The following is a 13,065-nucleotide window of genomic DNA, read 5'->3' as shown; positions in this document are numbered from 1 at the left end:
AAATGAATACACAGTTTATTCCTCTACCAATATTCTCATGTAAGGCCAAAGCCCCTCCTTTGAATAGGGGTTCCAGGTCATATTTTTTAGATAAACAATACTGCACACAGACAGCTATGAATTCCAATTTCTATTTCTTTAAAGTGCACTAAAGATACTTGTCAGGCAATCTGAGTGCACATTCCTGCTCATATTTTTACTCACCGCTGGAAGGCAATGGCACCCCACTCCAGTACTCTTGCTTGGAAAATCCCATGGACGAAGGAGCCTGGTAGGTTGCAGTCCATGGGGTCGCTGAGAGTCGGACACGACTAAGCGACTTCACTTTCACTTCCATGCATTGGAGAAGGAAATGGCAACCCACTCCAGTGTTCTTGCCTGGAGAATCCCAGGGACAGGGGAGCCTGGTGGGCTGCTGTCTATGGGGTCGCACAGAGTTGGACACGACTGAAGTGACTTAGCAGCAGCAGCAGCAGCCCTGTCACCTAATAGTTACCTTGTTCCCAGTTACTTCATTACATTTTTAGGAAACTTTTTTTATCCAGCCTTTCCAGAGCATTCAACCTGATTTTTATGGAAATCAGTTTCTTTTCTGTACTCACATTTCTTCAGTTTACATAACATATAAATAAATTATGTATGTTTATACATATTCATGTGGTATAACTTACACCAACAGTTTGAAGACAAGTGACCCTTAGTTAACACAGGCCTCCCCAAGTGGAAGAAGCACCACTGCATTCTAAAAAGTATGTCCAAGCCAAGCATCCTCAGTGTGCTGTGGTGCGATTTATGATTTATGAAGGTGGCAGAGAGCTGATGGTGTGGAAGTTGCTTCAAAGGTTCATGCACTTTCAGAATCTAAAACCAGCCCCCACTGTTGTCTTCCTCAAGGAAAGAGGTTATTAAGAAATGAAAAACAAGGTTTGAAAGAAGTGGTGGGGAGTGGGAAGCAGGGCAGTCCTTGCCCCGCCCCTCCTGAGTGTGAGGCGTAGCCATGCATTGGGGGAGGCGGCAGAGGGGCATGGGGGTAAGCTTTGCCTTTTAGTTGTGCCAGACAAGCAGTAGGAATGATTCCATGAGAGGATGGATGGAATAACCTGTGTTCACCCTAAAAGGTGGGTTTGCTGAGTACAAAGTCAAAAAGGGCAGGAGAAGGAGTGAAGATAAAGTTGTGAGTGAGCCCAGAATGAGGGAGGGAGCCATCTGGCCCAGGTCAAAGCCTCGACTGAAAAGGCCCAGGAAAGCAGGAGACACAAACTTCTAGGTTTTTTCTTTCAAATACTGATCCAACTGTCTTGCACATAATCCTCGGCTAGTGTTTGGTACAAAACTTCTGTCCCTGAGAAAAGTGATGCAAGCATGAATGAGAGTTAATTCCAGCCGTTTAGGAATTTACACCCCCGTTAGAGCTTCCCTTGTGGCTCTGCTGGTAAAGAATCCACCTGCAAATGCAGGAGACCTGGGTTCAATCCCCGGGTTGGGAAGATCTCCTAGAGAAGGAAAAGGCTACCCACTCCAGTATTCTGGCCTGGAGAATTCCATGGACCGTTTAGGCCACGGGGTCGCAAATAGTCGGACATGACTAAGCAACTTTCACTTTAGAGACACCAACAGCAGCATCGCTACAAATGACGCCAAGCCCAGGCAGGATTCAGTAAGAGCGGCACAGACAATAAGGGCTGCAAACACCGGCCCTTGCTCTCCACCAGCGTGCACCGCCTCCTCTGACTCACGGGACAGCAGCGCTAAGGACTGCCGAGAATGCCCATTAGTTCTCTACTTACACTGACTCATGGCTACGACCGCTCTAAAAATGAGCGAGAGGCTTTTTGTGGAGAAACACTGAGATGATAAAAAAAGGAGTGTATTTTTACAGCTTTATCATGAAGAACTGCAAACACAGACATAAGCACAGAGCACAGTGTCAAGAATCCTTGTGTGCTCATCACAAGACTCAACACTTCCCAACACAGCCCAGTCTTTCTCACTGCCCACTCTCTAGAGTCAATCTCACATGGCATTTTGTATCAAGTGTGGTATCTCAAAGAACCTCTCTTGAAGCTAAGGATGCCTTTAAAACGAACATAACCACAATGCAAATATCACACCTACAAAATTAATAATGTTTCTTGGACATCTGGGCTTCCCTAAAGGCTCAGCTGGTAAAGAATCTGCCTGCAATGCAGGAGACCTGGGTTCGATCCCTGGGTTGGGAAGATACCCTGGAGAAGGGAATTGCTACCCACTCCAGTGGGTATCATCAAATATTCAATTGTTTTATCAATGTCCTAAATGATTTTAAATATTTTATAATTTACACCTGAATATTCATTAGAAGGACTGATGCTGAAGCTGAAGCTCCAATAACTTTGGCCACCTGATGTGAAGAGCTGACTTGCTGGGAAAGATTGAAGGCAGGAGGAGAAGGGGACGACAGAGGATGAGATGGTTGGATGCCATCACTGACTCAATGGACATGAGTTTGAGCAAACTCCCAGAGATGGTGAAGGACAGGGAAGCCTGGCATGCTGCGGTCCATGGGGTCGCAAAGAATCAGACAAGACTTAGTGACTCAACAACAATTTATGCCAGAAACAAACACAAAGGCACCAACTTATTACACAATCAATGGTATAAGTGAGAAGGCACATGACTCGTGGGATTGCCCCAGGATACTCATGGACTTGTCTACCTCCAGCCCTTGTTGGGTGCTTGTCCTGCTTCAGGAGCTCTATTTATGTCAACTCATTGAACCCTAGGATACAGGTGAATTGCCAAGAGTACTATTTTATTGATGAAGAAACGGAGGCCCAAAGATGTTATATAACATGTCCAAGGTCACCTAGCTCATCTAAATGTCTATCAGCTGATGAACAGATAAAACAAAATGCAGTCTATTCACACAATGGAATAGTATTGGACCATAAAAAGAAATAAAGTACCAATTTATGTTACAACATGGATGACACTTGAAAACATTACACTAAGTGAAAGAAACCAATCACAAAAGACCACATACTGTATCACTTCATTTACATGAAATGTCCAGACCTGGAATATCTGTAGAGACAGAAAGTAAACTAGTGGTTGCCTAGGGCTGGGGAGAGGGGTAGTGGGGAATGACTGCTAATGAGCATGGGGTTTTCTCTGTGGGGTGATGAAACACTTCTAAAATTGGATTATGGTGACAGCTGCGCAACTCTGTGAACAACTAGAAATCCCTGAATTGTACATTTTAAATGAGTGAATTGGATGGTATGTGAATTGTACTGCAATAAAGCCTTTTTTTTTTAAAGTAAATTACCAGAGGTTGGACATCTCTGAAGCCAAGGAGTATTTATTGACCATGTACACAGGCATATACTAAGTTCTAGGTGAGTTGCAATGTAAGTATAAGACAAAAACCCTGACTTCAAATTGCTGGCAGTTCAAGAGAAAAGGCCTCTATGCAATGTATCAATATTATAATGCCCTTTTGTTTTATGGATATGTGTCTTGTCCATAAGACACATGTGGCAGTCAACTAGGTGAACCAGGTTTTCTAGATCATAAAAGCTACTGGGCCAGGGCCAGGTGAACATACAAGCCCTGGTCAGACGGATCCTGCTTCCCTCCGCTGCCAGGGGCCTGCAGAGGGTTATCTTGTGAGAGAGAAACCTACAGGTATCTTCGGGAGCTGAAGCCGAGCCTATTCACTTATAACTGGAGTAATGTGAGTACATGTTTTCTAACTAAACAGAAGCCAAGGCAGTCTGACAAGCCTTGGCTGAGCTAAGGCCACCAGGGGGATACCCAGGTTAACCAAATATTAGTAACACAGGTTTTCCTTAGCTTCAGCGGCTGAAGATCTGGTCTGTTTCCCAAAAGGGAGGCTGCCGACATTGGGTCCCCTCCCTTGGCCCTCTAAGCTTCGATGGCAAGGGTCACTTCACTTTAGGCCGGCTTGAGAGCTTTGCCAAAGAGACCAAGCCCTGCTCTACCTGTTCTCACCTAGCTACACAATCCAGACAAAGGAACAGCAAGAGAGATCCTGATGACGATCTGGGAGAGCGATGGTCATGACAGGGTAAGATGTGGGTTTAGAGGAAGGCTGCAGGAGACACGATCCAGGAAAGGGGACAGTCTCAGAATGTGAAGCTGCGCAGGGTAACCATAACACCAAAAAAAAAACTGGAGAGGGCCAGGAACCCGCTCAAAGATTTACAACCAGGAAGGCTTTTTGGAGCTAGCATTTACCTTAAGTGAAAATTGAGGAAAATGCTGTTCTAATGGACTCTGTTGTACCCTGAGGCTAATGGAACAGAGCCCAGCTCAACGTCCAGTGAACCCATGAGCACAAATGCCTCATAGAACCTACAACCTGGAGGGCATGTCGGCAAGATGTCTACTTTTTAACCAATGTGTGAATTCAGCTGAATTTTACAACAAGGGTTTATATTCTCAAATTTTCAGACAGTGGTGGCAATCAAAACTTAGACTCTTACTTAAACTCATAAATATTTACTATTTAGCTAGAACTACAAGAAAAACCCTGGTCCGTGAAGTAGAAAATCCCATTTTGAGCATCACGAACTATGCATCATTGCCTGAGCTGCCAAGAAAGAACAGATCATATTTGGATCATGCAGCTTGGGCCCACAGTGGTCTGATGAACCAGCAAACAGTTCAATGCCATAACCCTACGGCCAAGCTGCCTCAACAAAACTGCATCCCTAATGCATCCCAACGAAACAAAATCTCTAACATGACACTGGCCTCCTTACCTTTCACAACATCAGCAACGTTGCAGGTGGGATCAATACTTCCGATGTGTTTTGGATGCACAGGATTGGTGTCACCGCCAAACAGAAGTGCTAAACACACCCAAGAGAAAAGGGAGAGGATTAAAAACACACCCGGCTAGGATGGTCAGGCAGAGGAATTCAGGGCTTTTAAGTTTTGAAACGATCCTCTCATTGTGAAAGCTGTTTTAGCAGCCACAGTGACTTAGAGTAACAGAATCCACTCACCTGGTTGGTGATCGGTTATCATACAGTGGAGGACCTGCCATGCCGTGAGACCTGCCACGTGCAGTTAGGAGGTCCTAAAGCAGCAACATGAAGCACGGATCCAACCTGCTCTCCCTGACCCAATGTGATCTGGTTGAAAAACTGCTTCCTTTCATCTTGAGTCAAGTTAACCCACCTTCTCAGCAATATCCTAGACAGTTATTCCAACATTCACTAAATATTTACAAAATAGTCTGCAGCGTTAGGCTAGGCTTACAAAGGGTCTTTTACCATGAACACTTCAAGTGCCTCGATCATAGAAGTTACTTTCACCATACTACACTATTTGTGCAAGCATTTTTAAGAGAACACTCAACTACTTTCATAATATACAAGGTTGGCAAAATTTTACTTCTGAAAAAAACCCAAGTTGTGGTACATATATACAATGGAATGGAATATTACTCAGCCATAAAAAGGAATGAATTTGAGTCAGTTCTAGTAAGGTGGATGAGCCTAGAGTCTCTTATACAGAGTGAAATAAGTCAGAAAGAGAAAAAAAAAGTATCAGATATTAACGCATATATATGGATTCTACAAAAATGGTACTGATGAACCTATCTGAAGGTCAGGAATAGAGATGGAGATGCGAGAACAGACTTATGAACACAGCAGGGAAGGAAAGGGTGGGACAATTAAAGACAGTAGCACTGACATATACACACAAAGTGAAGTCGCTCAGTCGTATACAACTCTTTGCGACCCCATGGACTGTAGCCTACCAGGCTTCTCCATCCATGGGATTTCCCAGGCAAGAGTACTGGAGTGGGTTGCCATTTCCTTCTCCAGGAGATCTTCCCGACCCAGGGATTGAACCCTGGTCTCCTGCATTGTAAGCAGACGCTTTACCGTCTGAGCCACCAGGGAAGTCCATTACACACAACCACGTGTAAAACAGACAGCTAGTGGGAAGTTGCTATATGACACAGGGAGCTCAACCTAGTGCTCTGTGACAACCTAGAAGGCTGGGATGGGGTGGGAGGGAGGTTCAAGAGGGAGGACAATTTATACAATTGTATACTTTATAATTATAAAATATGCATAATTTTGGATGATTCATGTTGTATGGCAGAAACCAACACAATATTGTAAATCAATTATCCCCCAATTAAAAATAATTTTTTTAAAAAGCCAAAAGGAGACCCCTTCAAAGAAAAAAGCAATCTGAATGCAAATGTTTATATGTGTGACTATTTTTAAGTCAAACAAGAAATGGGAAATAACTTAGACTCTACGAAAGGAAAATGCTTAAATAAAATAGGTGAAGGTTTTAATTATGAAAGAGGACAAACATGGGCATTAGGCCAATATGTAAAGTGCCAATTGATTAAGTGGAAGAAAAACAAGAGATGCGCAAGTTTAATGATCGAAAAACATGTACATGGTTTAATGATCGAAAACCATTGGACACACATATTCAGGTCAGAAAGAAAATGCAGTTATCTAGGTAGTTTAATTCAATAGTATTGGGGTTCTTTTTTTTTTTCTTTTAAATTTCCTGTAAATTGCCAAACATTTACATTTTCAACAGACATACATTTAGAACAAACCCACATTTAACAGCTGCATAACATTTGTTTATCCAAATAAAGTAATATTACTAAAATAAAGATGCTCTGTCCATTTTCTAACTCAACAAAGAGGATGAATTCAACTCTAGACACTAGATGCTTTTTCATAAAAATTATGAAATTGGACACAGAGACACGCTGAAAATGAGTTTAAAAGTTTTTGTGGAGAGAATTTTAGTTATTCTTTTCTTATCTGCTTATCAGCCTAGAGAGGAGAGTAAAACTCTCAATACAAGATTAGGGTTTGACAATTCCACGTAATCTGATTTCACTGATCACTGTGAAATGTAAGATCAATTGCTCATTTTGCCAACATGCCAATTCAATATTCTCAGTATGATTATCTCAGGTTTGTTTTTAAAACCAAAAAAGGAAACCATGTGCCATCCTGGATAAAGATTAGAACTGACTCTAGAGACACTGGAAGTATTCAGAGATGAACACCAGGCTGCCAGGTGCCTGTCAGATACTATGCCCCACCAGGAACATAACAGCAGAGGCTTAAAAGGCAGGCAGTGGTCCTGTCTGTAATATGAGTATCCAAAAAGCCTTTCAAGGATTTCCTTTAACTGAGAGTTCTAAAGATTAGCTTTTTCATAGATAAAACTCACTTAGGAAAAACTGACCTAGAAGTAAAATTTCTAGACAAAAATGCAGATCAGTAATTGAAAGTGAAGCAATAGGAAAACATTTGGGTGAAATCACTCTGATTATCTTTTCAATACTGGACCAAGAAAACCCAACTTACTGTGCTGGTTAATAAGCATGCGGAAAGAGATGCGGTTGGTATAAAATCGGTCCAGAAAATACTGGATGTTACTGCTAATGAATGGATCAAACCCAAACTTCTCCTTGTACTCGATCACTCCTTGGGCCATTGTAGGAACCACATCATTGTGTCTATTTCTGACTTTAATTAGGACTTGTAGAAAGCTGCATGGGAAGGAAACAAAAAAAGTGGTCAGTCTTTATGTTTCATGGACTAATGCACAAATTTCCCAGCTTTATTTTGGAACTATTTACCTGCTGGTATTTTTATAGGCAGAACCATCATTATCATCATAGGCTACAAGGAAGTACTCACAAGAAACTAAAGGATTACCCAGTTTTTGCTTGAAACTTTCTATAGAAAGTCTTCCTTCGGAAATAGCTCTTAAATAAAGAAACAGAATGCTCAAATACCTTTTTAGGAATCCACTGACTTTCTAGATAAATGATTACATATGAAACAGACCCTATAAATGTTTGCTGAATACACAACTGCAGAATTTATTGATGTTTCTTCTGACAACATGAAGACAATACCAAAAATCTCCAAGGATTTATGATGGACTCTTAAAAAGATAGCTTCCATGAAGAAATAAATGGTGTCAAACTGTTTAAAAGCAAAATTTTGAAGCAAATTTCTCACAGCAGTACAATAGTGATGGAACACAGACAGAACAAAGGTGATTAAGACAAACCTATTCAAATATTTGGGTACATTATTGTAAAGGTGTAGAGGGAAAACTATATTGGAATGGTAACTAAGAACAGAAAGGCAAGTCAATGGAACCAAATAAAAACCTTGGAACCAGAATCAAGGATGAATGAGAAGGTGTGTGTAAAAATTCAGCAATACTGATGATGAAGAGACAGTGTAAGTCAGTAGGGAAACAAATTAGTTGGGATAGCTGACTAACAATGTAAGTCATGCTCCAATTTTAAACCTTATGCCCAAAAATGGATTAAAAAACTTAAATGTAAAAGGGTGAAATTGTAGAAAAGAAAGAAGAAAATCAGGTGAGTAAGTATATAACCTTGGGAGTAAGGAAGACTGTTCTAAGCCTAATACCAAAGGCAGAAACCATGAAGAAACAAATCATAGGACTGTCTAGGATCTCGGCAATTTTATAAGGACACAAGAAGAGTTAAATCTGAGAAATATATATTCACAAGAGTTACTATTCTTAGTAAAGGAAAAGATGAACACACCCTAACAGAAAACTAGGCAAGGGGCCTGGTATCAATAGAAAATGTACCAGAGGGCATGCAAATGCCAATAACTTTACCTTCGAAATAATAAAAGAAAAGCAAATTAAAACAATGCAACACTATGCTTACTGGACTGGCAAAGAATAACCACTGCTGGCTAGAGAGTGGGCACGTAGCTGATGAATTTCTAGGGGCAACTGAGCAGCCTGTATCAAAAGCCCAAACAAAGTTATTCCACTCCCAGGAACTGACTCTAGGAAAGGAACTGGAGAAGGTCAACAACCGTATTTCAGAGCTGTTCTTTAGAGCACTACTTAGGGTAGCAAGAAGACCACAAACTATTCTAAACCCAGTAACAGGAGATCAAGTCATCTGACTTATCTACAGGCGGACCACTATGAAATTACTAACAGTGGTGTAGACCTATAATACTGACACTGTTATTTTTGTAAAAAACAAAACAAAACATTCTGTACATATAGAAACATGTACGCCAAGTTAAAAGTATGGATGGAAGGAAAATGTTAACAGTAATTTAATTTCCCAGTAATGGAAATTTGGAGTGACTACCTGCATAGTCTTATGTTTCTCAATGATGAAACTCTTCTGTAATAAATACATATGTACAGAGACAGCAAAAATGAATAAGTCAACTCAGAAATTAGAAGGTCAAAATTATTCATGAGAAATTTTCTAATGGACCATTTATCCTTTACATAATGCTCTTCCCAATGTATTCATAATGAAATATTACTAAAGTAACAATTCATTACAGTAGGAAAGTGACTCAACGTATCTGTAGGGAGGAGACTTGCCTCAATGGTTCAATTCTCAGACTACTTTCCCAATCTTCTGGGGCTCCTTTTCTTTTTTGCAACAAGTCTTATTTAATTTTACATTTTTGGCCACACCCAGGGCTTCCCTGGTGGCTCAGACAGTGAAGAATCTGCCTGCAATGCAGGAGACCTGGGTTCGATCCCTGGGTTTGGAAGATCCCCTAGAGGAGGGCAAGGCAACCCACTCCAGTATTCTTGCCTGGAGAATTTCCACGGACAGAGGAGCCTGGTGGGCTACAGTGCATGGGGTCACAAAGAGTCGGACACAACTGAGTGATTAAGCACAGCACTGTGGCACATGGGACCTTAGTTCCCTGATCAGAGATCGAACCGGCACTGCCTGCATAAGAAGACAAAGACTCAACTCACGTATGATTTCCCTGCTCACGACTCCTATATAACCTCTCACTGAGCAGAAAAGGCTGCTACGATGAACAGGACTCCCCATTCCTTCCTTTACCACAAGCATCTGGCTTCTACAAGCCCAAGTCTCCCAACTAGCTTCATGGCAACCTGGGCAGGTTACTGAAACTCACTGAGCTGTTATCATTACGATCTTGTACACACTGGATCCAGAAGTTGGCAGCTTCTAAAGGCTTGTGTCCACAAATTACAGGACTGCAGGAAGCACACAGCAGAAATGTAATATCACAGATGCTCACAAACCTACATCCCCAAATCTGAAGCTAGAGAGGTCAGTCCTTATTTGCAGGATACCAGCCAAACAAACTGTCACTAGCTAAGGACTTTGGTGAAAACAAAGCTTCTGGATTTGATTCATTTAACTTCGATAACTTAAATGACAGCAAAGGCCTGTAACAAGGAAAGCATTATAGCCGGGGCCCTAATCCAATGCCTCCTCTTCCACATTTCATAGACCCATTAACAAAACATCTCACAAAGTAAAAACAGGTCAGGACTTTTTTTCCTTTGCATTTTAATTTACAAGTACATCTGACCTAGTGACTCAGACTCAGACTCAGACCAGCAGTTCTGGCGATACGGTGCATTGCAAAGAGCAACTGTACTGAGGGAGAGTAAACATGATTTAGAGACTCAGCTCTGCTCCAAACTGACGTTACGATCTTGGGGAAGTCACTTCCCATCTTGACCTCATTTTCCTTATCTGTGAATTGAGACAGCTGGGTTAAATGCCTGGAGCTAAGGTCACTTATGTAATGTGATATTTCTTAGTTCTTTTTATGGAACACCTACATGTAAGGCATTTGGCCACAATGATGTGGGCCAGGTTTCTACTTGGAAATTCCTCAGCACAACAGGCCTGCCGTATGCATTCAATGATGGGTACATGAAAGAGGAGAAAAATAATGGGAAGAGGACACAATTTCTCTTGGCGGGGGAAAAAACACACTCAGAGCTGGGTGTTTTCTGGTTAAATGAAGAAGAAAAACTGGAAATATTTTCCATCAGCATGCAAATTTAGCAGTCCCCATGCCTAATAGCAGCAATGGAATTCAGAATAGTTATGTTAATAGCATACTTTTATGCTTCTCCATAATAAAAGCATTATCTTTTCTCTGAGCTCAAATGTAATTACTGCATTGAAACTTTAAAAACAAATTATAAGGGACTAAGTACATAAACTCATGTATACACAGAGGTCAGTGCATTCTTAAAACTACCACTAGGTGGAACATTTACTGCAATATTTACAGTGGGTGCCCAGCACCAGTTCACCAGAAAGAAGCACAAGTATTAAGAATTAGATCATGAGGTGTAATTTGAAGGGTCTCCTGGTACTAGTTAAATTCTTAGCTCAAATTTATAGAGTGGGGAGGGAGGTGGGAAGGGGGTTCAGGATGGGTGGGGGAAGAGACACACATGTATACCTGTGGCCGATTCATGTTGATATATGGCAAAAGCCATCACAATAAGTAATTATCCTCCAATGAAAAATTAATTAATTAAAAAACTGCAATGTTGAGCTGTTACCCATTAAGAAACCTAATGCTTCCATCCCACTTGTACTTCTTGGCTCTCAGTGACGTGAGTTCCATTTACCAAAACATTTTTTTGACTTTCAGGTAAGTTTAGTATCCTACTTACTTATCCAAGACCTGCGGATCTTCAGGGCTCTTATTTTCATATTCTAGAAGTTCAAGAAAACTCTGCATATACCTGAAAAAGAGATACTGTGTTAGTTGCCTACCCAACATCCAGCCTCCTTCCCCTCTTCCTTTGTCACCAGCCAGTTCAGTCCATGGAATTCTCTAGGCCAGAATACTGGAGTAGGTAGCCATTCCCTTCTCCAGGGAATCTTCCCAACCCAGGAATCAAACCCAGGTCTCCCACATTGCAGGCAGATTCTTTACTGTCTGAGCCACCAGCGAAGCCTTGGAATATCTTAAATTTCCACCCAGGTATCCATCCAATCCCCTTGCTCTCCCATGGAACTCCAGTGCTTCAGGGGAAGCTCATACTATGCAGAGCTCCTGAGTGGCCAGTTTTCCTCTAGGTAATCCTATTCCTCTTGTCACTAATTCCTAATTGGTCTGATAGTCCTGGTCTAAGCCTGTCACTGCACTGCATTCCCCCGAACTCAGGGGTTGGCTCAAGAATGGAGCCTCAATTCAGGCCACTAAAATGAGAGCAGATTTGCTGGTGGTCTTTGGGGGAGAGGTGCATGTAAAGCCTGCAACTGCTGCAGCTATTCTGTCACCAGGAGAAAATCCAGTCAGGACAGAGGACAAGATGGTTGGATGGCATCACCAACTCGATGGATGTGAGTTTGAACAAGCTCCAGGAGTTGGTGACGGACAGGGAAACCTGGCCTGCTACAGTCCACGGGGTCACAAAGAGTTGGATACGACCGAGTGACTGAGCTGAACTGAATGAAGTCAATCCATGGAAAGTAGGACCTTGAAAATCTCGTGACTCTCTGAATTACACCAACTCCAAAAGCTCATCCTATGGGAGGATCTTAGTCACCATTTATTGCTTCAGTCAGGCTTAGTTGGATTTTCTGCTAACTTGCTAATACACATATCCTAACTGGGACACCAAGTCTATAGTTTGATTACCAAAAAAAGTGCATAGAATATTTAATAAGCAAGTGTGTGACCCTGAAAAGGATGCTAAGAAGTTAGAATCAGAAATAAAGAAGACTCCTTCTCAGAGTTAACCTAAATTCATCAACATGTAAATGGAGGAGAAAGAATGCCTCTTCTCAGTTCAGTTCAGTTGCTCAGTCACATCCAACTCTTTGTGACCCCATGGACTGCAGCACGCCAGGCCTCTCTGTCCATCACCAACTCCGGGAGTCCACCCAAACTCATGTCCATTGAGTTGGTGATGCCATCCAACCATCTCATCTTCTGTTATCCCCTTCTCCTCCCATCTTCAACCTTCCCCAGAATCAGAGTCTTTTCAAATGAGTCAGTTCTTCGCATCAGGTGGCCAAAGAATTGGAGTTTCAGCTTCAGCATCAGTCCTTCCAATGAATATTCAGGACTGATTTCCTTTAGGATGGACTGGTTGGATCTCCTTGCAGTCCAAGGGACTCTCAAGAGTCTTCTTCAATACCACAGTTCAAAAGCATCAATTCTTCGGCGCTCAGCTGACTTTATAGTCCAACTCTCACATCCATACATGACTACTGGAAAAACCATAGCC

At 41.9% G+C, this 13,065-nt stretch overlaps 1 protein-coding gene across 2 annotated transcripts in view; it reads right to left on the bottom strand.

The window, feature by feature from the left end:
• The window catches only part of PDK3 (pyruvate dehydrogenase kinase 3), an 80,546-nt gene that overhangs the window by 37,043 nt on the left and 30,438 nt on the right, over window positions 1–13,065 (bottom strand). For both annotated transcript variants that reach the window (XM_006072176.4, XM_006072175.4), the window contains exons 3-5: window positions 11,500–11,571; window positions 7,371–7,555; window positions 4,767–4,856 (exon numbers count right to left, since the gene is read on the bottom strand). In XM_006072176.4, the coding sequence (XP_006072238.1) occupies window positions 4,767–4,856; window positions 7,371–7,555; window positions 11,500–11,571 (347 nt within the window). The remainder of the gene's footprint in view (window positions 1–4,766; window positions 4,857–7,370; window positions 7,556–11,499; window positions 11,572–13,065) is intronic.

This window comes from Bubalus bubalis, chromosome X (assembly GCF_019923935.1).
Source record: "Bubalus bubalis isolate 160015118507 breed Murrah chromosome X, NDDB_SH_1, whole genome shotgun sequence".
Taxonomy (NCBI): Eukaryota; Metazoa; Chordata; class Mammalia; order Artiodactyla; family Bovidae; genus Bubalus; species Bubalus bubalis.
This window is presented reverse-complemented; position numbering and strand designations above follow the sequence as displayed.